The sequence below is a fragment of the Culex quinquefasciatus genome, chromosome 3 (assembly GCF_015732765.1).
Source record: "Culex quinquefasciatus strain JHB chromosome 3, VPISU_Cqui_1.0_pri_paternal, whole genome shotgun sequence".
Lineage (NCBI taxonomy): Eukaryota > Metazoa > Arthropoda > Insecta > Diptera > Culicidae > Culex > Culex quinquefasciatus.
Genome location: NC_051863.1, coordinates 102,113,133 through 102,140,591, shown reverse-complemented (window position 1 = coordinate 102,140,591; position 27,459 = coordinate 102,113,133). Strand labels below are relative to the sequence as shown.

Here is a 27,459-nt window from a genome sequence, read left to right as displayed (position 1 = left end):
TTTTGCTCGAGTCAGCGTGAAACGTGGATTTTATAAATATCAAAATCCAAAAATAGGGTTTTCCCATACGAATTCCCATAGAAAATTGAATCGCTTTGCGCAAAGTGAGGACTAAACCAATCGTTCTCAAACTTTTGGGAGTTGTTTAGGACCTCAAAAGGAACTGAAAAAATGGTTATTCTACCCTAGTGTACCATATGGATTTTTTTTTCATAACTCATCAATAATTAATTGGTCGCTTATCTTATAATAATTTAAAAGTATAAATAGTCTCAAGTCAACTCTACGTAAATATGTTACGCTGAGTATAATATTTCACCTTTTAATTACACATAATTTTGATTTTATCCTTCCACAGTCGGCTGTCTAAGATTGAATCATTTATGCTAAACTCAACACCTATTTGGTGAGACCGGGAATGGTCTCATCCGCATCATCCGATTGTTTGCCTTGAGAATACATAATACGTAACCCTATCACTCAACGAAATTCATTGATTATTGGGCCACATCATCATCCACTATGATGAATCCTGGCCATTACCCTTTCCCACCAACAAAATCCACACACGCGGGGGTGTGGATATCGTATAGAACCCACCCTTGGTAGCAGCCTGTGCTAACTAACATTCCCGTCCCATCCCCTCGAGATCTACAAACTGACATGGCGGTCGCCGTTGGTGGCCAACGACTGTTTCCTATAAGTAGGCTTAGTGATTTTTCACGCTCGAAAATAGCAAATTTCACGGGGACCTCAATTTCAAAACACCAAATTTCACGCAAATTTCGCGGAACTTTAAAAATGTTAAATAACTTTAAAAATCCTATGTTTAAATCACAGAAACTACTTTTTATACTTCATTATATGAGTAATTCTCGCTGAAAGTGGACCACTATTTACACAAGGTGCTCAAAAAGCAATGTACTTTTCCAATAGCCCCCACCAAGTTATGAAAGAAACCATGTTTGGTTGGTTGAATTTGTCCTCACCTCGGCGCCACGAAGCTAAAACATTTTTTTTGATTAGTAATTTTTTGACTTAGGCGCGTCTACAAAAATGCTAATAACTTTGCAAAACTTCAACGAACCCTTGATGTTTAGGGGTGTTTTGGAAAGGAAATGAGCAGAGCTTTCGAATGCACTTGTCAGAAAAATACCGTTCCATACATTTTTTAGCCATAAAACAACAATGTATTTTTAAAAGTCATTTTTGAAGGCCGACGCCCCGCTATATCGAAAAACTGACAAATCCATTCGAAAGCTGAGACGATTTCACATAAAGGACCAATAAATCTAAGGTGTATGTTCCTCCTATCTTTTTTAATCTAATTTTGATTCTGAGAGCGCAGCGCTCCGTTCGTATTTCGGGCGCCCAAAATGTTACATTAGCTTGCCCCAATTTAAGGTTTTGTCAAACAATATAGGTGCTCACTTTTTAAATGATAGTTTATTATCCAAGGATCAAGATGCACTATCGATAATTGAGCAATATTTAAGGTTTTGGGTTCTGCCAGGCAATTTAATGTCGAAAAGTTGTTTTTGTTTACTTTTTATGTTGTTAAATGCTTATTTACAATTGGGTGGACATTTTTACAGTAAAACTAATGAATGTAGCATGTAGGAAATTTCACCACGAACATTTTTCTCGAGGAGAAAACGTAATTTCGATATGAATACAAAGAGACGAGTTGTTTCTTTTAATTCCGCTATATATTTTTAATATCTTGACAGATACGTATTTCGTCTACTACTTGCAGACTTCATCAGTGTTCTGTTCTCGATACTCCAACGCAAAGATATTTGAGTTTTAGTGAGAAAAAAAGTGAATCAAAATTAGATTAAAAAAGATAGGAGGAACAAACACCTTAGATTTATTGGTCCTTTATGTGAAATCGTCTCAGCTTTCGAATGGATTTGTCAGTTTTTCGATAAAGCGGGGCGTCGGCCTTCAAAAATGACTTTTAAAAATACATTGTTGTTTTATGGCTAAAAATGTATGGAACGGTATTTTTCTGACAAGTGCATTCGAAAGCTCTGCTCATTTCTTTCCAAAACACCCTAAACATAAGGGGTTCGTTGAAGTTTTGCAAAGTTATTAGCAATTTTGTGGACGCGCCTAAGTCAAAAAATTACCAATTAAAAAAAATGTTTTAGCTTCGTGGCGCCGAGGTGAGGACAAATTCAACCAACCAAACATGGTTTCATTCATAACTTGGTGGGGGCTATTGGAAAAGTACATTGCTTTTGATTTTTGAGCACCTTGTGTAAATAGTGAGTGGTCCACTTTCAGCGAGAATTACTCATATGTTATTCTTCAATAAACTAGAAAAAATCTTCACTAAATTTGTGAATGTAAAAATTTTCCTAATTAAAAAAAACCTCCTGGTTTATCGATGGGCTCTATAAATATATGTTGAAACAAAATGTAGGGCACGCGTATTCTCATGAAAAAACTCAAAAATCTGAACATTACTTTAAATGGTTCATATTAACTTCACATACATATATTTTCATGCTTTTTAATAGAAAACTAATAAAATTTAATTAAACAGTCTTTTCGGATGAAATATTTACTAAGCTGTTATTAAAAAAAATGATTTAAGAAAATTTGATAAATTTTACGAATTTCACGCCGTCCACGAAATCGTCCAAAAATCACTAACCCTATATTAATAATTAAACCAGGATATTCACTCGCTTATTTCTAGAGTAGTTCATAAGATTATTTTTATTCATTTTTGAGTTTGATAAATTATTTTGAGAAAAATCGTTACATTTTCACACAAACACAAAATTTCACGGGATTTCGCGGAAAAGCCAAATTTCACGGATTTCACGCTGTCCGCGAAATCGTGAAATTTCACTAACCCTACCTATAAGCAACGGCTCTAGGTTTGATGATCGTGATGTTTAATCTTTTCAGCGCATTCATGCATGCTGTTGATAAGGGAAACATCATTTGATCGTTGAAGCGTATGACCGGTTGTGTTGATATGATATTACGGTCCTGTTCAGCAACGGAGAAGGACAACCATGGGTGGTCTCTCATGCTCATGCTCCCCTAGTGTACCATATGGATTTTTAGTATGGAAATAAATACAAATTGTATAAAATATAAGTAAGAAAAACTGATAAACATTTGTGAACGAAACGTTTCAAATACATTCTAATTTGATGTATCTAAGTGATAACAGTTCAATTGTTAGCAAATTAACATGTTATTTCATGCAATTTTCCTCTAGCCCCAACGGGTTGTTAGTCTTGCTCCACTAGTTGAGTAGAAATCAAAAAATTTTAAATCTTTTTTTTTATTAAAAAAAAAGGATTTTTTAAAAACTATTTCTATCAAAGTCTTAGTCAAGACCTGGAATAAGATGACTATAAAAAAATCCGACACATTTTACAAGTTTTTAATGGGTTATAACGAACATTTCCTTAGCTTGTTACCCAATCCCCTATTTGAATCAACAAAACATTTTGTTGATTTGAAAAACAAGATTTTTGTTGAATCAACACTTAACGTCAAAGCAACTTTTTCAAAACAGCAAAAATTTTTGGGGGATTGAAATAATTAAGGTTTGTTTCAACGCAAAATCGGCGTTGATTATATTCAACAAAAAATTTTGTTGAATCAAACCTCGTACAGGCTGATCGTACAAAATATTTTTCTGCGTGTAGTGTTGGATCATGTTTATTTGTTGCAATTTCTTCTGTCGCGGAATACACAGAAAAAAATGATGGTAATATTCATCAGGAAATGGTGACAGATTTTGTGGCAAAAAAAAAATGATTAATTTTACCCCAGAAAATGATGAATTTTCATCAGTTTTTGATGAATATTCATCAGGTTCACATTTTTACACATTTTTTATGTAATATTACTCAAAAATAGAGTTAATATTCAACCTACCAAATTTTCAACATTCCGAAATTCAACTTTTTTTTCTGTGCATTGTTACATTTTTTTGTCCTTAGCGAGGAAAATTTATTGTATAAAGAATCAATACACGGAGAGACCGTGCCTAGAAATTTTAACTAGTAAAATTGTTGATTTTACTTTCGTTAATTTTAACAAAAACGTACTTGTTACTGCCAATATTCCGTTAGAATAACTAAAATTGAGTATTAATTTAATAACCTGTTTGTTGGAAATGCTAGAGGCAAAAAGCTAACAGATTTCCCGAACTCGAATGAACGTGCTCGACTGTTAGCTTTGGTTTTAGGAAAATCAAAAATTTTGTTGGTTGAATATAATTTACATTTGGTTGAATATTTAAAAGATGAACTTGGGTTTGTTTACGTCTGTCATTTGAAGTCAGGATTCGAACGAGAGCGGTCGATTTGTTGAGTTTGTGTTGTTAATTATGAAGTGAGAGAATGTGAAAGGTGAAAATTACACTATTTAGCTAATGTTGAAGTGGCACATCAAAGTGTTGCAACTGGGGAGGTGGAATTGGTGAGTAGGTTTGTTGATGATTTCTTTGCAGGTGATAAACTATGAAGAGCAAGAGGACGATTTGCCATGAGGACCTCCAATGCGAGTGAGTTGAACATGTTAGAAGAATGTTTGATGGAACGAGAGGGCAATAGAAGGGAAATGCGGGCCGACTCTTCACGGATAGAGCAGCCCGGGCAAATTTAACAAAATGTTGGTTAATCCAAGTAAGTATGGGTTTATTTTTGCACAATAATTTATCTAATGTGATTCTTATTAGAAAACTGAATCATTAAAAAGCTCCGTGCTTACGACGGATAAAATCTTAATGAACCATTATTTTTTTTCCAGAATCATCAATTATAAAATACATAGAAATGCCATGTGTAAGCAACATAAACAACATAAAAAATAGAGATGAAGTAAAATATAAAAAAAAAAATAAAAAAATATAAAATATATAAAAGAAGATAACTATTATCTTGAAAGTTTTGTTGCAATACGACTGCTCAATAAACTGGTAAGTAAAACTCAAAATATTTTTTTCAGGAATCGAAGTACGTTGAATAAATTGAATCAAATGCAATGAAAGTTTGTTGCCAAAAGTAATTGTTAAATTAATGCAACTTTGGTAAGTAGCATTATTGATATTTCTTCTTTCCTCAATATAATTTCATTTATTTACGTTCCTTTTTTTTTCAGTTTATAGCCGAAATTAAGAATTTTGTATTAAATTACTAATACATTTCACATGTCTATTTGCAGCAAAAGGTTCACTTTAGTGAAAATTCTGTTTCCAACCACAAGAAAAATAACTAAACCTGAGACCATTGTAGATGATGATGACTTATCTGATGATTTCACAGTGATGGTAAGTGGATACAACACTTAAATTTATACAACATAATAAAAATATAAGCTTAAAACTTGGTGAAAATTTTGCTCGATTTCTATTTTTCAGGAATTCATGTTAAATTAAACATCTTTTTTAAATATGTTTAACAAAATTTGTAATATGCTTTTTCATTATGTTTAGTTTAATGCAACGTAGATTTTTAAAACATTAATCAAACTTTACATGTTTTATAACAACAGTTAAAAAAAAGTTTTGTTTTGATGCTTTTAACAGTAACTTATTAACTTCATGCAAAAAAAAACAAATTAGTACAAAACGATAAATTTTTAGGCAGAATAAATGCGAAAATAAAAACACTCAGCATTAATTTGTGAGACATTATTACAAAATTTACTGCAAATTCTTTAAAAATATCGCTAACAACTGCTAGTTATTGACTACATGTACGAATATTTTTCTGAATTCAAGTAAGACAATAGTTAAAATATAGCTAGAAATTCGGCCCAGCCTATATCGTTAGATAATTAAAGAAAATATATATCAACACTTACATAAATTATGTCTAATTAAAAAATGTTTTGTTATAAAATACTAATAATTTGCTGCATGCAAAAATATTTCGGTTGATACAACGAAAAAAAATTGTTGAAAAATAGTTGAAAAACATTTCCCAGCCAGTTTTTAACAGAATATTTCACAATATTTCAGCTGAAAACAAGAAATTTTTAGTTAATTTTCTGAAAAAAAAAAAATATTCTGGCAGTCGACTGCTAGAATTTTTTTCGGCCATTTAACCAACAAAAATGGCAATTCCAAGTATTTTTTTAGTTAATTTTAATTATCAGTGGTCAGCAATTTCGGGTTAACAAAATCAACAATCGATTGTTGAAAAAAAGCTGTGTAAAAAATTAACCCATACTTTTAGTTAAATTAACCAAGATTTTCTTAGATTTGCCCCGGCCGGTCTCTCCGTGTAGTAAAAGAAAGATAATAATTGTACACAGAAAAAAATGATGGTAATATTCATCAGGAAATGGTGACAGATTTTGTGGCAAAATAAATAATAAATTTTACCCCAGAAAATGATGAATTTTCATCAGTTTTTGATGAATATTCATCAGGTTCACATTTTTACACATTTTTTATGTAATTTTACACAAATAAAGAGGTAATATTCAACCTGCCAAATTTTCAACACTCCAAAATTCAACTTTTTTTTCTGTGTATGATAAAGAATAACAAGTAAAAGCTTTATGCAGCAAGTAGATGTAGAAATAGACAGTAGTTTAAAAATATAGATAACAAACAAGCTTAGATTATACTTCGAGAAGTCGCGCTAGACTACTTTGTGCACAAGATTTGGGAAACTTTGAAACACAATAGTTTTTCATGAAACAATCAAGCCGTAGCCTTGATATTGTGGATTTACCCCGCAGCTGGTCATTGGAAACGGTCGTGGATAGACCTAGGGGTTCCCAGTTGGAGTGAAAAATCAATTTATAGAAAAATTATGGATTAACAGTTTGCTTTTTTATCACTTCTCCGACATCAGGAATAATTGTTTGAAAATGCTCGCAATTTTTTTATTCGGTCGGAAAAATATTATTTTTCTTGAATAAACTTTCATTTTTAATCACATGATCACCCCTAATTCTGGCTCGATGCCGCCATCATGCGACCGCGTGCTCCGTTTGTTTGTCAACAAATCTGCAGCTGGATGGTGAGACGAAGTGAGGGGAAGAGATTTTGACATTTTTATGCCCGCATCTGGCCCGCCGCCTATTTCGTCGGTCACTGAGCCGCCGGTCGTTTCCAGTGACCGAGTCCAGCTAGGTACTGATCGTACAATATATGCTCAGGTTAAACATTTTTACTTACGGAAACAAGTTTACCTAACACATTTTATAGTAAAAACTATTTTGAATATATTTTTCAAAATAGTGTTTTTGGGTTCGTGCACAAAGTACAGTCATCCTACATATTCGAAACGGTTTACAGATCGGCCAATGTTTAAAAATCATAGAAAATCGATAATTGAACATATAGTCAGGGCTAAAAACCCAAAAATAGCATGTCTAACGGCAAATCGTGTAACAGGCCAGGTTTTGATGGATCTAGGCTAAATCGACCCTGCTGAGTCCGAATATCGCGGTCACGAAGCCGGATTCCTTAAGGGAAGCGAGATATTCAAGATGGCGACCAATATGGCGGCTATATAGAGAAGTCAACAATATCACAGTATGAAGGTTGTCGACGTGTCGATTAAGCATAAGCATAAGCATAGGTGCCCACCCGCAGTTGCTACTCCGTTATTGACCAGGACCTCCAGAAGTTACATCCACGAGCCGTGGAAGATGAGTGGGTGCTATCTTTCCTCGCTTCGCAACTTCTCAAAGGCCCCTATCATGCTGATCAATACCGGCGCCGGCCACGACCAGTGGTAGGGTCACGGGGAAGTGGATGGGAATGTTAGTCCGATACTTGAGTGATAGAGACCGCCCAATCGACTGCTTCTCCGACAAAGTATCACATGAGTTTTGAGGGGTTAGTAGATGGGTATGAGGTCAGGATTCACGAGTGGCAGTGATGTGACCATGAGCATTTTGTTTATCGGTTGAAATTTTTAAATCTTAGGCAGCCGGCTGCGGAAAGATAGATAATTGATTATTTAAAATGTTTTATTTTTATCGAACGCGTGCCAGCCGAGCAGTAGTGCTATGGGCTGGGCTTATCAGTATAATTTTACTGTTTTTACAATTTAGATAACGCGAGCAAATTTCAAAAATAGTAAATAAATGACGCTTTACTCTTCATAAAATCGATAGTTTGATGAGTTAATACTAAAACTGAAAGTTGGAATAAATTTTTACGATCATTTACGACGAAAATTATCGCGAAAAAACCGGACTGCGCGTCCCCAGAAGCACTGCACTTATGAAGGTATTATTCAATTATTATGACCAATCACCCCATGCACACAAATAACGACACAAAAGAGACGAAAATTATCGCGAAAAAACAGGACTGCGCGTCCTCAGAAGCACTGCACTTATGAAGGCATTATCCAATTATAATGACCAATCACCCCATGCACACAAATAACGACACAAAAGAGACGAAAATTATCGCGAAAAAAACAGGACTGCGCGTCCCCAGTAGCAATGCACTTATGAAGGCATTATCCAATTATAATGACCAATCACCCCATGCACACAAATAACGACACAAAAGAGACGAAAATTATCGCGAAAAAACAAGACTGCGCGTCCCCAGTAGCACTCCTGAAGGTTGTCGACGTGTCGATTTTAACTAATTTCGGGCCGCTGAACCCGAATATGACCATGAAAATCAGTCACGGCGACCTAGGAGCGTGTAATCCAAGATGGCGTCCAATATGGCGAAGAGAAAATCTTCAAATATTTTTAAACAACATGTAACAGGCTTGTGACCGATCAAATTTAACTAATTTGGGGTCGCTGAACCCGAATATGACCATGAAAATTGGTCACGGCGACCCAGTAGCGTGTAATCCAAGATGGCGTTCAATATGGCGAAGAGAGAATCTTCAAGTATTTTTAAACAACATGTAACAGGCTTGTGACCGATCAAATTTAACTGGCGCCTTAGCCCACTCGGCCATCAGATCGATGAAAAGCTATTATTAGAAACACATATATGAGCTTGACATTTCGGTCAAGTAGGTTTCCGATGGGTGTATCCCATTTGGCATAATGCCATTTGGCATAATGCTGTTTGGCATAACGCCGTTTGGCATAATGCCGTTTGGCATAATGGACGTTTGGCATAACGGTCATTTGGCATAATGGCCATTTGGCATAATGGTCATTTGGCATAATGATGTTAAAATTTCAAAATAAAGTTAATAATGGAATTGCTTTAAGAAGACCATATTAGGTTGTGATAACTGCCGGCGAAAGCTGATTTTTTTCTTTCCTTAAGATTATTTAAAAACTGCTGGCTACACAGCAAAAAAAAATAATTTTGGAAGGTTGAAAATTTGGTAGGTTGAATATTCCCGTATTCCCGCTTTTTTGAGTAATATTACATAAAAAATGTGAACCTGATGAATATTCATCAAAAACTGATGAATATTCATCAATTCCTGATGATTAGACATTTTTTCGACACAAACCATTTCCTGATGAATATTACCATCATTTTTTTTCTGTGTATGGGTGCCCAGAACTTGAAACGTTTGTTCAAAACGTTGCTCCACATGCTGAATATTGTTCCCAGGGCTATTTTAAGCCATTGACCCCTAGATTGAGCCAAATATGTTCACAGAAAAAAAAATGATGGTAATATTCATCAGGAAATGGTGACAGATTTTGTGGCAAAATAAATGATAAATTTTACCTTAGAAAATGATGAATTTTCATCAGTTTCTGATGAATATTCATCAGGTTCACATTTTTAAACATTTTTTGAGTAATATTACTCAAAAAATGAGTAATATTCAACCAACCAAATTTTCAAGATTCCAAAATTCAACTTTTTTTTGCTGTGTTCGACATTTATGAAGGTAAATACTTCCTTTAAAGAAAGGGACACTTTCTAAGCTTGTGACAACTGCACAGAATCAAAGTTGAATTTTGGAAAGTTGAAAATTTGGTTGGTTGAATATCACCTCTTTTTGAGTAATATTACCTAATTTTTTTTTTAAACATGTGAACCTGATGAATATTTATCAGAAACTGATGAATATTTACCAATTTCTGATGTCTCACTCAAAATCTGGCACCATTTCCTGATGAATATTACCATCATTTATTTTCTAAAAAAAATTGAATTTTCCTTCTAAAACTGAATTTTCTTCATTAAACAGGGGAAAATGGGCTTCAACTGTGGTCACAACTCAAGCGAGTTTTCCCTTCTTTTCAAAAAATATTCACCCATATCAGCAGTCAAGAGAGTTTTCCCTTCTTTTAAGAAACTCATTCAACTCATGTTAGTAGTTATCTCAAATCAAAGAAAGTTTTTGCTTCTTTGAAGAAATGTATATTCAACTTGTGTCAGCAGTTATCACAAGTCAAGAAAATTTTCCCTTCTTTAATGGAGAGAAAATTCAAACATATAGGGATAATTCAACTCGTGTTAGTAGTTATCACAAGTAAAGAGAATTTTTCATTATTTAAAGAAGGAAAAAAAACTCACTGACTTGTGATGACTACTGACACAAGTTGAATTTTTCTTCTTTAAATAATGGAAAATTATCTGTACTTGTGATAACTACTAACACGAGTTGAATTATCCCTATATGTTTGAATTTTCTCTCCAGTCAAGAAGGGAAAATTTTCTTGACTGCTGACACAAGTTGAATTTACCTTTCTTTGAGAAGTGAAAACTTTCTTTGATTTGAGATAACTACTAACATGAGTTGAACTTTCCCTTCTTTAAAGAAGGGAAAAATCTCTTGACTGCTGATACAAGTTGAATTTTCCCTTCTTTAAAGAAGGGAAAACTCCTTGACTGCTGATATAGGTGAATATTTTTAAAGGAAGGGAAAACTTGCTTGAGTTGTGACCACCGCTGAAGCGCATTATTCCCTTTTTAATGAAGAAAATTCAACTTTTATCAGCAGTTGTCACAAGCCTAGAAAGTGTCCCCTTCTTTAAAGGAAATATAAACCTTGAGTCAGCAGTTGAAAGTTCAGAAAAAATGACCCGCAGCTTTTTTGGGTTAGATCCAAAGCTGAAGACGGTGAATATGTTTCTACGTATATGACAAAGTGGAATGCTTTACATTCGTGTTTACATTTCAAATAAAAATCTCAGTTTTGTGTATATTTGAATGGAAGTAGCGCCACTTGCTGATAAAATATTCAATTAATATTTACCCTGTAATATGAATGAGTATATATTGGTAGGATGTAACAAAATGAGCGAATTTTGCGTTCATTTCAGGTCATGATTCCCTAGATGCACAAAGCCCGAATCCCAAATATGAGCTTGATTGATTGTGACAGGACCTGGCGCTTTGACTTTGAAATTTAAATGGGATTTAAACCCGTATAATCGGTGCGTTTTGGTTTTGAGTTTTTAGTCCCTTATTGATTATTGAATTTGACCTCATAGTTCGTGTTCCAGGAGCAACCCAGGAACAACCAAGGAACCGAAGAGTGTGCCAAGATCCGTCAAATATTAAGAATGTTACAGATTTTATAACACCACCGCTGAAAACTTCAACTTTTTCTTTAAGCTCTTCGGCCAGCACTTGCTGCTACTGCAGAAAATATTGAGGCAGGCTACTCTCATGTAACCACCCACTGAGAATTTTGCTTGAGCCTCGACTCGATTCGGGCTCGATCTCGAACCAGATCGACTCATGGTTTGAGCCAAAATTCTCAGTGGGCAAGCAAGCTGCCTGAAGAACTGAAGAAGTGTTATAAATTCTATAACATTCAAAAAAGTGCATCGTTTTCTAAATGTTAAGCTTTTAAAATGTACTAAAAACTGCTGTCCTCATTCAAACTGTAGTGCCGATTGATTCCAGTCTATGGAATTGACATAATTTTGAAAATTTAATATCATTATGCCAAATGACCATTATGCCAAATGGCCATTATGCCAAATGACCGTTATGCCAAACGTCCATTATGCCAAACGGCATTATGCCAAACGGCGTTATGCCAAACGGCATTATGCCAAATGGCTTTATGCCAAATGGGATACACCCGTTTCCGATACTGATGGGCTTCACATTTCATGGTGTAAAAAAATGGCCTTTGAAATATTTTCTGCTCGATTTCCCCTTTTATAATCAACTTCGTGCATTGAAATTTGCATACTCTCTTTCAAATGTGTAAATTTTCAATTTTCACCAATAAGACCAACATTATTTGTTCAAGAAAAATGTTTTTCAGAGCACATCACTTTTCAGTTTTAGCATAACCGGTGTTGTTTACTTTTTAAATTGTCTAAAACACTTTGGTAATGAAAACCAATTTAAAATTTAAAAAATCAGTCAAAAAATCGATGTCGCATGTCGAAATCAAAAATCGATTTTTAAAGTTTGATGATAAATATTTTCAAAACTATGAATGATAGGGCCAACCCTTTTGAAGCAATTGGTTCGTATACCTTGAATTTTTTGAAGGATTGCTTCGAATGATATATTATAGTCTATCGGCCAGTGTTCAGAAAATCATAGAAAATCGATAGTTGAACAAAATAATTTGCTTTTACCTTCATGTGAAAGGTTTTCTTGTGATCTTTCGAGTGATGTATCTACTGACTGTGATTTTTTACGTTTCATATCAAGTTTTTTACGTTTCAAGTCAAGCCGGGACCCGTGGTGTAGGGGTAAGCGTGGTTGCCTCTCACCCAGTCGGCCTGGGTTCGATCCCAGAAGGTCCCAGTGGCATTTTTCGGACGAGATTTGTCTGATCACGCCTTCCGTAGGACGGGAAGTAAATGTTGGCCCTGGTCTAACCTAGAGGTTAGATCGTTAGCTCAGTCCAGGTGTAGGAGTCGTCTCCCTGGGTCCTGCCTCGGTGGAGTCGCTTGTAGGCAGTTGGACTCACAATCCAAAGGTCTTCAGTTCGAATCCCGGGGTAGATGGAAGCTTAGGTGTAAAAAGAGGTTTGCAATTGCCTCAACAATCAAGCCTTCGGACACTAAGTTTCGAGTAGGAATCTCGCTATGGAGAACGCCAAGGCAATGCTGTAGAGCGGATGATTTGATTTTTTTGATCCAGTTTTTAAAGAAATACATTGACCCTTGAAATCCACAAAATCGGTACACGAGTGTAAACAAACTTTGGTTGTCTCCAGAAGTTATTTTATTTTAAACAAAATAATGACTTCACACACTCAAATTTATGAAAATAATTGATATGATAACTTTTTGCGTGAAAATATCAGTTAAATTCAGATGTTCCACAGTTATGGAGGCACAATAACATCCAACAATTAGGAAATATGCAATTTGGAGGCAGTGTTTTGCTGCTCTGGATAAAATAGCCTTGAAAAGAACTGCTTTTACTTATGAAGTAAACAAGAGAATATCCAAATAAAGGTCCTAAAAATAGTTGGATCCGAATACATATGATACCTGTACCGAAAAACTATGTGTGTGTGTGTGTGTGCAACCAACCAAACGGGACCACGCGGTCGCTTCTTACAAATTGAGTTGTTTCCATGTATTTTTTGATCTTCATTCTATACATGCAAATAACTCGCATAGGCATTTGGAAGGTGTAAGCTCTGCCGAGCTTCGGTGACCCATTTCTACGCTGGCTAGCCGAGCGCGAGGTACTTCAGCTTTATCGACAAGCCCCGCCCTGAAGAACGTTTGCACCAATCGGGTTCAAACGTTATTTAGAACTTCCGAACCCTTGTCAAATGGACAAGGACCCAGCGCGTATATAGTTGATAGTAACAGTATTCCTGATTCCAGTCATCGCTCACAAAGCTGTGATGGCGTAGTGGTAAGCATTTTTGCTTGCCGATCCAAAGGACGGGGGATCGAACCTCGACTCGGGCGACTTTGATTTTTCGTTCATGTTCAGAGTTTCAAGATTAATATTTCCTATACTTTCTCGTTGGGAGCAGATGGGAATCGAACCCAGGACCATTCGCTTAGAAAGCGAACACCGTAACCAGTCAGCCACGGCCGCTCCTTTATAGCTGTACCGAAAAACTATACACTGAAAATACGCCACACTTTTTATTCAAGTGCCCAAACACTTGAATGATTGAATAAAACCACATCATAGATTTAATTGTTTTGTGTTTCCACATCAATCCAAACCACTATCGAATGCAAGTGTTTGAGCGATTGACTTTTTGGTATTTTTTGACACGTTATTTTCATTCGGGTGGCTCAAGCTTTTCAAGTGTTTTGCTCATGAATTTGTCCCACTGTCTTGAACTATTCAAAGTGATGAGGAAAACACTTGAAATTGATCTTAAGCACTATTTAAAGGCAACGTGATTTTCCACTTGAATTAAATGTGTTTCACTGATTGATTTTAGCGCGACTTTTATCGAAGGCTAGAAGCGAAGCTAGAACGACTCTCCCGTTTTCAACTGGCCGGCCGGCGCAGTGGTAGAGTGCACGACGAGAGCAAGCGAGAATATGTATACAGCTTGTATTGAAATTATTTCATGGCCAATCACCGAAATTTCAAGTGTTTTGCGATTGATTTTTGAGTGCTCTGTACAACAGGGTCAGATCATGTGCGAAACACTTCGATGCGCTGTGGGAGTTTTGCTCAGTGTAACTAGAGTGACTACAACGATGAGCAGCCATCTGATCATTTTGCATCCCTGCCTTACTCAATAAGTTAAACAAGTTTGAATCTAAATACTAACCTCCTCACGGTACTGAACGCCGTGGTAATCACACATGCAAAAATATTGGACGCTAAACCCGCCGCATGGTCCAACGTTTCGTGGGTCGGAAGGGCGAAGTTCATCGGAAAAAATTGATGCACGTTCTATGGGATTCACTTCAATCTGCAGGGAAAAAATGGTTATTGAGTTTCAAACTGCTTAATGTTAAACGACAAACAAACCTTTTTAATAATATATTTCAGTGGCACTGTTGGAAAAATTTGCTTGATAGCAGAAGACAAATCAGTAAGGATAACGTCCGCATTCTGAAAATAAAAAAAAATGCTTGATACTCAGATATTAACATTAAATGTCGAATGGGATCCTACCGAACTTAAATTTCCTGCATCTCCGATACTAGAAAACACATACGTTTTGTCTAATGTTGAAATAGAGAAGTGTGTTGGATCTTTACTGTCGATTGTATGTATGTCAAGGTAGTGAAAATTGCTATCAATCTGAAATAAACATTGCGGGTTAGTCAATTCTAATTTCGTTATGAAAATTACGTCCAACTTTATTGTCAATGTGATATGATGCCATTTTTCGGCACCCTCTGCAAACGTCAAACTATACAAATTTGTTGCCGGATCTTTTCCGGAAGAAATACAGCATCAGCAACTTTGTACTGATTTGACGTCTGCGGAGGGTGCCTAAAAGTTTGGTTATGTCACTGCTTGCAAAAAAAAAACAATAGTTATTCAAATGAATATATGGTACACTAGGGTGTAATATCAAAATCGATTTTTCAGCACAGCAATTTTTCAGTTCCTTTTGGGGTCCTAAACAACTCCCCAAAGTTTGGGAACGATTGGTTAAGTCCTCACTTTGCGCAAAGCGATTCAATTTTCCATATTAATTTGTATGGGAAAAACATTTTTTTTGAGTTTTGATATTTATAAAATCAACGTTTCACGCTGTACTAAAACCGGATTCATATTTGGATGCTCTGAAATGTGCTCTACAACTTTCCCGAAGAGAGTTTGGTGCTAGCTTGTCCCTGAAAAAAGATACAGCGTCCTCAAAACTCGTCTAAAACGTGATTTTCGAGCAAAAAACACGTTTTAGACGAGTTTTGAACGCGCTGTATCTTTTTATAAGAGCAAGTTAGCACCATACTCTCTTCGGGAAAGTTGTAGAGCAGATTCCAGAGCATCCGAAAATGAATCCGGTTTTGATATAGCGTTAAACGTGGATTTTATAAATATCAAAATCCAAAAAAATGGTTTTTCCCATACACATTTATATGGAAAATTGAATCGCTTTGCGCAAAGTGAGGACTAAACCAATCGTTCCCAAACTTTGGGGAGTTGTTTAGGACCCCAAAAGGAACTAAAAAAGATTGTGCTCGCTAAATTTGGACAACTTTATTTTTTTCCATACAACCATATTACACCCTAATGGTACACCCTTACCAAAAATCATGATTTATTTAGTTCCAAATCCCACTTTTCATACGAATTTTTCAGTTCAACCCATATAACCATTTTTATGGTCGTAGTACTTGAACTCAAAAAATCGTATGAAAAGTGGGATTTAAATCAAAAATCATGATTTTTGGTAAGGCGCAAGTGCCCAACCTTTTGGCCCTGCGGGCCAGATCTGATTTTTCTGAAGCAGTGACGGGCCGGAACTAATATTTGATAAAAGTTGATAAAGTAAACACATTTTTTTTTTAATTTTTGGTGATTGGGTTCTTTTTAAGTAAATAAATAAAAGATGTATTGTTGCAAATAAGATTCATATATCTTGATTTTAGGAATGAAAAACAAAAATAACTTTCAAAAATGTGTTTATTTGACTTATTTTAATTTTTGTTTGTTAGAAATTGTATAGTTATTGTTTTTGACGATTGTAACTAAAAACCTTGCTATAATTTTAATATGAAAAAAAAAAACATTCAAATTTCAATGCTCGTTGCAATTTTTTTTAGTTTGATTTCCTCAACACTTCAATAGAAAAAAAAATCTATGAGACATGATAAAAATTATTCAAACGAAATTTGGATTCGAATATCCTTTACAAAAACTTTTACGTTGTTGTGCACCTTTATTAACACACAAACGCTCAGGTAGTCATTTGACCCCTATTTTTTCTTAAAATCTCATAACTTTTGGTAGAATTGACCAAACTGGATGCTTTCGGTTGCAAAAGATCCAGAGTTGTCTATATTTTGAACTGTCAGATGGGGGACAAATATGGTCCACTTTTACCGGAGATATTCCGGATTCCGTTGGGGTACCTCGGCAATCCTATTTGGGATTTTGATCAATAAAACAAAAACCATTGCACAGATCATTGCCGGAAATGATGCAAAACTTCAAGGCATTATTCTAATACATCATCCAGCAAAAATAATTGACATGGTTAAGTCCTACGGGGCACCGGAACTGGTTCCATTTGGGCACCAATCGACATCAGCTCAGTGAACCGTTTCCGGTTGGATCCTGTTTCGGTGCCCGAAGGTCTTGTCCATGCCATGTAGCTATGCAGGATGATGTATTAGAATGATGCCTTGAAGTTTTGCGTCATTTCCGGCATTTTTCTGTGCAATGGTTTTTATTCTATTGACCAAAGCCCCAAATAGGAGGACCGAGGTACCCCAACGGAATCTGGAATATCTCTGGTAAAAGTGGACCATATTTGTCCCCCATCTGACAGTTCAAAATATAGACAAATCTGGATCTTTTGCAACCGGAAGCATCCAGTTTGATCAATTCTACCAAAAGTTATGAGATTTTTAAGAAAAAAAAATAGGGGTCAAATGACTACCCGAGCGTATGAGTGTTAAAATATTTTAAAATGGTTGTAAAAACACACAAAATTTAAAAAGTGTAAAAAATATATATTAAATCATTTTCAATTCGTTATTTTCAAAATTCAAAGTTTATGAAAATATACATTTTGCTCCAAAATTTCTTGACTCATTTTGAGACATTTTTAATATTTTCAAAATATTTGATGCGATCTTTTATCAGTATGAATAATTTGCTTTTTTAAGCTTAAAAAACACTTTATCACTGAAAAGTTGTTCTAGAAAAAAAAAACATTAGTTTTTGTTTACCTGTTTCTTTAAAAAATAGAAAAAAACATCAGTTTGAAGTTAAAAATGGAGAAATTTAAATTTAGTGTCTTTTTGTACATTTTTAGAAAATAATCCAAGCTTTTTCATACATTTCACAATTTTAAATGTATAATTTTGTTTTCTTGCATCATTTTTCAGTTTAAAATTATCAATATAGAAATTATAAGAATTAAACTCAAACATGAAGAATGTTATTACAATATGTTAAAATTTAGTTTAAAGCTTATTTTTTAAATTCAGACAATCAATTTATTTATTTAATATTTCATGAACAGCCTTAAGGGCCGGTCATACAACTATTTTGAAAAGCCGTCGCGGGCCGGATGAAATGGCTTCATGGGCCGGATCCGGCCCGCGGGCCGGACGTTGGGCAGGCCTGGGTAAGGGTGTACCTTCGTTTGAAGGGTACACCCTTACCAAAAATCATGATTTTTTGAGTTCCAAATCCCACTTTTTTTATTTTTTGAGGTACTACAACCATCAAAATTATTATATGGGTTGAACTGAAAAATTCGTATGAAAAGTGGGATTTGGAACTCAAAAATCATGATTTTTGGTAAGGGTGTAGATCCGCACTGAGTGCCACACTCAGAGCTGTCAAAGTGTTTCCTTGAAGTAATTCGCTCTAGTTCCGCACGAGTTTCGCCGCCATCTTGGAACTGAAACTCTAGTGCCGCACTCGATATTTTTTTCAGTTTCATGCGAGTTCCACGCACACTGACAAATGACGTTCGATTGAACCAAAACTGGCACCGACAAGTGCGGCACTCAGTGCCGCATCGATTCTTCAAACGAACGTACCAATAAAGTTGTAAAACCAGCTTTACGCCATTTTTTTAAATCAAAATTCTAAACTTACCCTGGTGGGGACTTTAGCTGTGAACAAATAAACGCGTACGGGTGTCAAAACCTACGAAAAACATTATTGAAATTAATAACAACTTTTGTACTAAAGGCATGGAAATCTCTCATGGTCTAGTTTTAGTAAGGCTAGTTTGGGCTTATTGTCCAAATTCTACTCAACAGGTTAGAAATGAGATACTGGTAGCACTACTGAAAACTTACCAACATTCTGTTTTCAAATTTATCACTTTTTGTTTCCAATTTCACCATATACTTCACCAAAATCTTAACATTCCGCCCCAGAATTGTTTTTACACTCTCTGCAATAAAATTTAAAAAAACATAATTTATTTATATAAGTACCAGTTGGACGGTTCTGATCGCATTATGGTGTTCTTCGGATTAAATCAACTTATAAGATTAGCGGACGAGCGATCCTTGCAATATTAGGTTTTACACCGTGATGTTATTAATTTGACAGCTCGTGTGCACTGTTTACATGGTCTTCGTCGATTGTCGACGATTTTCCCCGAACAAAATCGACGAGCGCGTCGAACTGTGTTAAGTCCATGTAAACAGTGCACTCCTTCTAAACTCCAAATCGAGTCGGCGTCAAACCTAATATCCAATCCATCAAATCTTTTCTCTCTGGTCTGAGTGACTTTCTGAATACTTGGTTTGCTCTGGAGTTGCACCAGTTTGGGGTCAACCGTTTTGCCTTATACAACCTCTAAGAAATTTGGGATTATTGTCAGTGGTGTTTTTTGCCTGTCCCATAATTCAACGACAAGCCTAAATGCTTAGTTTAATTGACTAAAATAATTAAACGAAACGATCATTGTTGATTCAACAATCTTATCAGCTTCCAGTAAAGTATTTGCAAACAACGATCCAATCAACTAAGCAACTTAATCGTAGAAGTACACAGATTTACTACACATAAGACAAATTGTTCTAAAATAATCGGAAGTTAAACTTGAAGGAGTTGTGAAGTCTACAGTTGGTAGTATATCTTGGTATGTATAGTTCCGAAGTCTTCCGAATGGTACTCGGATGTTGGAAATCAATCGTAAATGATGATTCAGTGCGAACATTGTGCTGATGTATGGTAAGAATCATACAAACTTTAGCATCCATTATACTAAAAACTCAAAGGTCAATCATACTAGTAGCTTATGAATCTTGACAACAACAAAAAAAAGAACATAAGACTTCACCAGAACCGTCTCTGTGAGCCAAGTAGTCCCAGTTTTTTTTTTGAGCCCCTATCTCAATTACTCACCGTTCAAATCTTTTGTCAAATGCGATCTGGTCGACATTGTTGTTAGCTTTTCTTTAACTTTTAAGTATAATACTGTTTATAAATTTGAAGAAGCGTTAGTGTAACTTATGAACACATATCAGAATACAGTGTTTTTCTTTTAAAATATCCAAATTTTCCGTATCAAAAAGGGGGTTGAGTTTGTGTGGCAACTGAGTTTTATCTTCCAATTTGCAATCGTCAAAACATCACTGGAGACTTAGGGAACGTTCTTTTATTACGTAACGCAAAATTTGGATTCGTGACAAAATTTTCATACAAATTTCTTTTTTTTAACACGGTCTTCGACCCCCCTCTACCTCCCCAACCAAACTGCGTTACGTAATAAAAGGACGCTCCCTTACACTTATAAAAGAGAATTTGTAATTTCTTTAAATACTGTACGATTGACAACTGATGCTGAAGCACGCCTCCTGGTGGCGAGTAGGGATTGGACATATATAAAAATAATACACTGAAAGAAACCAACATAGCAAAATCAAATTATTTTTCAAGTGAGCTACTCCGAAAATCAAAAAGGTAATTTCACGTGCTTTTGCTATGACTCAGATGTATGTTGCATTAGGGTGTAATATGGTTGTATGGAAAAAAATAAAATTGTCCAAATTTAGCGAGCACAGCAATTTTTCAGTCCCTTTTGGGGTCCTAAACAACTCCCCAAAGTTTGGGAACGATTGGTTTAGTCCTCACTTTGCGCAAAGCGATTCTATTTTCCATATAAATTTGTATGGGAAAAACCATTTTTTTGGATTTTGATATTTATAAAATCCACGTTTCACGCTGTACTAAAACCGGATTCATATTCGGATGCTCTGGAAGGTGCTCTACAACTTTCCCGAAGAAAGTATGGTGCTAGCTTGTCCCTGAAAGAAGATACAGCGTGTTCAAAACTCGTCTAAAACGTGTTTTTTGCTCGAAAATCACGTTTTAGACGAGTTTTGAACACGCTGTATCTTCTTTCAGGGACAAGCTAAAACTCTTCGGGAAAGTTGTAGAGCACCTTCCAGAGCATCCGAATATGAATCGGTTTTAGGCGTGAAACGTGGATTTTATAAATATCAAAATCCAAAAATGGTTTTATATGGAAAATAGAATCGCTTTGCGCAAAGTCGTTCCCAAACTTTGGGAGTTTAGAAAAAACTGAAAAATTGCTGTGCTGGAAAATCGATTTTGATATTACATCCTAATGTTGCATCTCCAACGTTTTAGTGAGCCACTTGAATGTTAACCTGGGTGCTGAATTGCATCTTAAACGTTTTAGTGAGCCACTTGAATGTTAACCTGGGCCTGAATTTTGAACTGTCAAAGTGGAACCAATTTACTGTTCGCCAGGGTTGCGAATGAGCGAGCGCTCACGGAAGGAGTGCTCGCTCCAGCTGGAGCGTGAGTTTTATCAGGTAGCTCGTGCTCGCTCACGCTCACCGGAGCGTTTTGCGCTCACGTGAGCTGGTGAGCAAAAGTAGGTAGTTGTTTTTCCCTGTTGAAGCATCTGCCTGTTTGAAACGAATTTCTAGAACTATCTCTGCACAGGCAGCAAAAACAAACAAGAAAGTGGTCAAACAAACAAAAGTAAGCAATGAAATGGATTTTGTCGGCGAATCGAAATATACGTTGTATCTTTTTTTTTTCAGAATTAACCTATACAAATAATTCACTCTTGAGTGAGCTAACGAAGAGCTAACTCATTCTTAATGTAAAAATTCATTGACGTGAAGAGATGCACTGAAATGTACAAAAAATTTACTAATTGACAAATTATGTTTATTTTTAGTTTTTAGAATCCGGAGTTTTGATTCATGGCGGTTTTAAAAACATAAAAAAGCAAAAAATAAAATGTTTTATTGGACCTTTCAAAAAACCCAGCAGTAAGCTTTATAAAAGTTATAATCATCCCTCATATTCGGAACATTTTAGAGAATGTCCATATTCAAAAAATCATTTATTGAATCTGTAATTGAATATTTTCAGAGGTGGTTGGTAATGGAAGTGTTAAATATAATTTTCTTGGGGGAAGAGGAGCCACCCTTTATGTGGTAAAACAAAACAATGACAATTTATATTATTTCATTCAAATGGGTTATTTCAAACACTAGCAATTTGGAGGCTTTTTTGTAAAAAAAAAGCCGATTTAATCCCACCTGGGGTGAGATAGAGCCTTTCTTACAAAAGGAAGATAACGGCAGTTGAATTTTTTTCAAAGAAATAGCAAAATAAAGAATGGTCCATTCATTAATCAACTCAAAACTCAACATGATTTTTTCATAAAACTGAAAAGCGCTGGTTTTTGCCTCAGTTGCCATGGCCGGGTGTAAGCTGTGCTCGCACACAAGCATTTTCGATTTTTTTTAAATCAGAACAAATTATTTGTGAGGCAGAGAATTAGCTTACTATTTGCGATGTTCATAATGTTTTCTGCCTATCGCAAAATTGTTCGTATTCTCTGAGTGTTTTTTGCACTTTTGAAAATATTAAGAATTAACGAAAAAACAAAATAATTCCGTTTTGCTCCAGAGCGTTAAAGTGGTTACAAAATGACTGGCAGAAAGTGTTTCCACACCCGAGAATTTGCCGTGTTGTAAACGATGTAACGGTAAAGCCGCATAAATGTTCTTGAAAGCTTTGAAACGCCTACTGTAATTCACTAAACTGTCATTTAGGCGTTAGGCAAAATTGTGATCTTTCAATAAGCAAGCCAGAAAACTATGTAGTATGCATTTAGGCGTTTTTGGGTTTGGAAAGCATACTGCGACTGAGCGCTCGGTGAGACTTCACTACGACAAACGCAAACGTATCGAGTGATCCACCTTGGCTCATACGTGTTTTGGTGCGCTGGTACGATGAACCAAAATACTAACACACCAAAAAAGACTCGTACCGAAGCTAGAAAACAAAACCCGCGATGTGCGTTGTCACTGGCGCATGGGAAGCTTGTACCACTAGGGTGTAATATGGTTGTATGGAAAAAAATAAAGTTGTCCAAATTTAGCGAGCACAGCAATTTTTCAGTTCCTTTTGGGGTCCTAAACAACTCCCCAAAGATTGGGAACGATTGGTTTAGTCCTCACTTTTCGCAAAGCGATTCAATTTTCCATATAAATTTGTATGGGAAAACCCATTTTTTTGGATTTTTATAATTATAAAATCCACGTTTCACGCTGTACTAAAATCGGATTCATATTCGGATGCTCTGGAATGTGCTCTACAACTTTCCCGAAGAGAGTATGGTGGTAACTTGCTCCTATAAACAGATACAGCGTTTTTAAAACTCGTCTAAAGCGTGTTTTTTGATCGAAAATCACGTTTTAGACGAGTTTTGAGGACGCTGTATCTTCTTTCAGCGACAAGCTAGCACCATACTCTCTTAGGGAAAGTTTTAGAGTACATTCCAGAGCATCCGAATATGAATCCGGTTTTAGTACAGCGTGAAAATATAAAAATCCAAAAATGGTTTTTCCCATACAAATTTATATGGAAAATTGAATCGCTTTGCAATGTGAGAATTAAACCAATCGTTCTCAAACTTTGGGGAGTTGTTTAGGACCCCAAAAGGAACTGAAAAATTGCTGTGCTGGAAAATTGATTTTCATATTACACCCCACACAGAGAACAGATGTATATCATTGAACAAACAGCATTGAAAAACGTGTGTAAAAATTCAAACCAAAATACGTTGAAAAGAGCTAGGGTGTGCACCAACCGCCTAGATAGCGCCACTTCCAAAATCATGATGGCCTACAGTAGCAGAACGTTGGGCCATCTAATCACTGCAATTTTACGCGCCAAAGAAGGTAAACAAAACGAAATCTGACATAACATGTGTAAAGGGACTATTTTAAGTTGACGCTTGAAACCCCATTTTTGAATGAATTATGTTTATGTTATGTTTTCGTTAATGTTAATGCATTTTGCATTATTTTTAGTCAACTGAAATTCTACAGAAGTGAATTTTATATTTAAACGAGGTTAACATTTATTTGCTTTCGAAATTATTGAGCCTTTTTCATTGTTAAGTCAAGTATTCTCAGCCGCGACGGTGGCGCCGCCAAGCGTATCCTGCACACTCTAATTTCTTTGATGCAAGATTGTATGCAACGCATTTTTTTTAGTTTACACGGTTTACACACAAGTTAGAACCAAGATGTACATCTGTTCTCTGTGCTTGTACCATAGAATAGAGAAAGATAGAATTGCCACTCATTTACCGAACGGGGGACAAAACTGTGCTGCCTAACTGATGCCAGCGGCGAAACGGGGAACTACAACACCCTGCGCATAATACTGTCAAGAATGTGGAGAACTGGTTGGCACATATATATTATTTATTAAAAATGTAAAATGATTTTAAAAAACATGGAAAACAAATCAAAACAATTATGAAAATTCAAGATAAGTGCATCCCTTAACTAGGATATTTTGTTTTAAATAAGATTAAATGATTTTTATTTCGCATCAGCATCTTTTTTTTTCTAAATTTCAAGATTATGCCAAATAAGTTGACACCCGTTTTCACTTCTCCAAGACATCTGTTTTGTCATGTTGACATTTCGCTGTCGCTGTCAAACCAAGTGAAGAATCGGAAGAGGAAATGACTATTTTGCCGTTCGGAGTGAAGAAAAGTGGTCGTGGTGTTCCAGCAAAGACTCCGCACTCCAACTTAAACCGCAATTTGCGCCTAATCCTAACGTTCTACCGCCTTCACTAGTCTCGTCTTTTCATCCGGCTTCCAAGCACCATTTCACATTTTTGATTGCCAACTGAACGTCAACAAGCCTTTTTCCATCTGTCACTGTCAAACAAAACGCACCCTCCAGAATGCACAGGGCAGTTCCATCAAAGTGCACAGTGCGCATTTCGACTGAAGTTCCCCGTTTCGAGCAGTGGTGGCGCTGTCGGCAGAGTCGCTTGACGTTTACAAGGGGGAATCGGCAAGTGGCAATTCTACCTATCTCTATTCTATGCTTTGAGACATCATTTTAGCGCAAAATTAGTTATTTTGTCAAAATTGGTCAAAATTTTCCCATAGTTTCAGAGGAATTTGATAAAATACTGTAATACCAAAAGAATACCAAAATGTGGTGTTCGACCATTGACAAATTCTGCAATTTTGCAATATCAAAACAATATCTTAAATTGGTATGATACCACATTTTGCTCTTGCATAATCCTCAAGACAAATTTTAAAGGGTCCAAAATTTGGTATTGATACCAGAGAAATGTATTATTACGCATTTCCCTTGTTATTTACCCATGCTCAGGACCTTCAAATCGAGCCGGCGTAAAACCTAATAGGGGAAGTACATTTGATTGGTGTATTCGGATTAAATAAATAACGCAATTATACCGTATATTAAACCACGAAGAATTTATATATTCTATTGCAATACTACTTAACTAATCGATGCTAATTATACTTTTCGACGCAAAGAAAATCCTCAAAACAGATAGTTTTTCCACAGACAATTTGTATGGAGAGTCTCGTCTGTTTGTCTGTGGTTTTTCAGTAATACGCGTGATCAAATGAGATAAAGAAAACTCAGTTTTGGAAAATATTATAAAATGTTTGCTTATGGCTAAACATAAACAAAATATTTTTTGGAAATCGATCGATTCACATAAAATGCCTTGATAGCATTTTGATCTCGCGTTTTTTATTGTTTTTGACTGATGACTGATTACACTGTACTACAAAAATTGACAAAAATGACTGCACAAGCTCAACTCGAGGGGGAGCACGAAGTTTGGGGCCCCCAGAAAAACATGCACTTAGATTTTTTTCAAAAATAGGTATTTAGACAGTGCCGAATGGTTTTTCTCCAAAGTTTGTATGGTGAATTAGGGCGGTTCGTCGCTGTTGAAAATATTGCATGCTATATGTGGGAGTAGCAAACAGCACTAATTCTCTATACAAACTTTGGAGAAAAACCATTCGGCCCTGTCTTAATGCCTATTTTTGAAAAATTCTAGGTGCACGTGTTTCTGGGGACTCCAAACTTCGTGCTTCCTCTCGAATTGAGCCTGCGCAGTCATTTTTGTCAATTTTTGTAGGTTAGTGTTATGAGTACTCTGTCAAAAACAATGAAAAAACGCACGTGTTTCTGGAGACTCCAAACTTCATGCTTCCCCTCAAGTTGAGCCTGCGCAGAAATTTTATTGGACTGTGTTATATGTAGACGACGCTTTTCTCAGCAGATAGTATTTTTTCTTCTTCTAAAATCCCAAAAGTTCTCAATTATATATGTTTTCAATTTACCTGGCAGAGGTAAAACATCTATGTCCTTAAAATCAATGTTTTGCCGAATTGTAAATCGACATAAATGCTGAAGAGATGGTACTACATACAATCTATTGATTGGTTTCGTCAAACGCACTGGAAACGGTGGAGTTAACGATGAGTTTTGTTTTACATAACCAATTATACCAAATTCTGATTTTTCATTGTATCCTCAATCAGTTCTATTAGTGATCCACATTTCGTAGGAGTTTTGAGTCCAGAAAGTGACCTATAAAAGAGCAACAATATATCAAAAGATAATTATTTCTACTATTCGACCAATTTACCAAAAATTATTAGTATAATCAATTCTGCAATGTAATGTGATTCCCGAGCTTCTGAAGCTTACAGTGAAAAGTTCCTCTGTCTGAGAATCACGAACCAGGAAGCTTCCATTTTCCTTCCTTGCCAATTTTTTTTGAGCTGAATTTCGGTTTAGTTTACCCCAGTACCAGCCATAACGAGAGAGTTCACCTCTCATTTTCTTAATCGTCGAATCCATATTTGTATTATTTTCCCTTAGAGCTCTATGATCTGTCTCAACAATTGCATTCGTACTTTGTGTGGCTGAATTTCCTGGGCAGATTGATACTTTTCTGCAGGGTTCTGTATTCAAACTAATGTTTTGGAAGAACTGTATTGAGTTCGGTGTGCTCAGATTTTGTCTCTCACTTACTAATCGCACAGTGTTGATTGGAGGTGATCTCCCTGCTAGACGATCATCATCTTCAATGGTATTGCCTGATAATTTTGCTACCAATTCGTTTTCATATGCGTTCACTTTGACGGAAGTTAGCTGATGGAATCTTTCTCGCATGGAGAAAATTTTTCTGCATCTGTTCGAATCGATCGACAGTTTAGAACTACTCTTTTTTTGTGTGTCTGCTTTTGGTGTTCGCTTTTTAACCACAAACCACTTGTATCGTCGATCATTTCCATTTTGATTTATTTCATCCATTTGTTTTTGTCACAGTAATTCAATTCATCAGTAGGATGCTTAATTCAGCCTAAAAAGACACATACCAACACGCTAAAAGAATGGAGCACCCGCCGTCGAGCAGTTTTTGACAGTTCGTTCCATAAGAAATGCATTGTCGAAAAACAGCTCGACGGCGGGTGCTCCATTGAAATCAACATAGAAAACATTCAGTGTGCATATTAGCACTCAAAAAAATATTCAAGTTGAAGTTACGTGAAATGCTATGTGGTATTTTTCCACCAAAGTTTTCACGTAAGTTCTACGATGCGGCCCTAGTAGAAATGAAATTTGCCTAGCTAGATCATCTCACGTCGT

At 35.8% G+C, this 27,459-nt stretch overlaps 2 protein-coding genes across 3 annotated transcripts in view; both read right to left on the bottom strand.

Moving 5' to 3' along the window:
• The window catches only part of LOC6054015 (F-actin-uncapping protein LRRC16A), a 77,008-nt gene extending 56,917 nt beyond the window's left edge, over window positions 1-20,091 (bottom strand). For both annotated transcript variants that reach the window (XM_038265514.1, XM_038265516.1), the window contains exons 1-6: window positions 19,856-20,091; window positions 18,796-18,893; window positions 18,590-18,640; window positions 14,975-15,103; window positions 14,828-14,911; window positions 14,625-14,768 (exon numbers count right to left, since the gene is read on the bottom strand). In XM_038265514.1, the coding sequence (XP_038121442.1) occupies window positions 14,625-14,768; window positions 14,828-14,911; window positions 14,975-15,103; window positions 18,590-18,640; window positions 18,796-18,893; window positions 19,856-19,892 (543 nt within the window). In that variant the 5' untranslated portion in view covers window positions 19,893-20,091. The remainder of the gene's footprint in view (window positions 1-14,624; window positions 14,769-14,827; window positions 14,912-14,974; window positions 15,104-18,589; window positions 18,641-18,795; window positions 18,894-19,855) is intronic.
• Window positions 20,092-25,232: 5,141 nt separating this feature from the next.
• On the bottom strand, window positions 25,233-27,231 carry LOC119770344 (suppressor of cytokine signaling 6-like). The gene is given in 3 exon segments (XM_038265026.1): window positions 25,233-26,327; window positions 26,330-26,394; window positions 26,453-27,231. Coding segments are annotated over 3 exon segments (987 nt in total). The 5' UTR covers window positions 27,124-27,231; the 3' UTR covers window positions 25,233-26,076.
• Window positions 27,232-27,459: the final 228 nt, after the last annotated feature.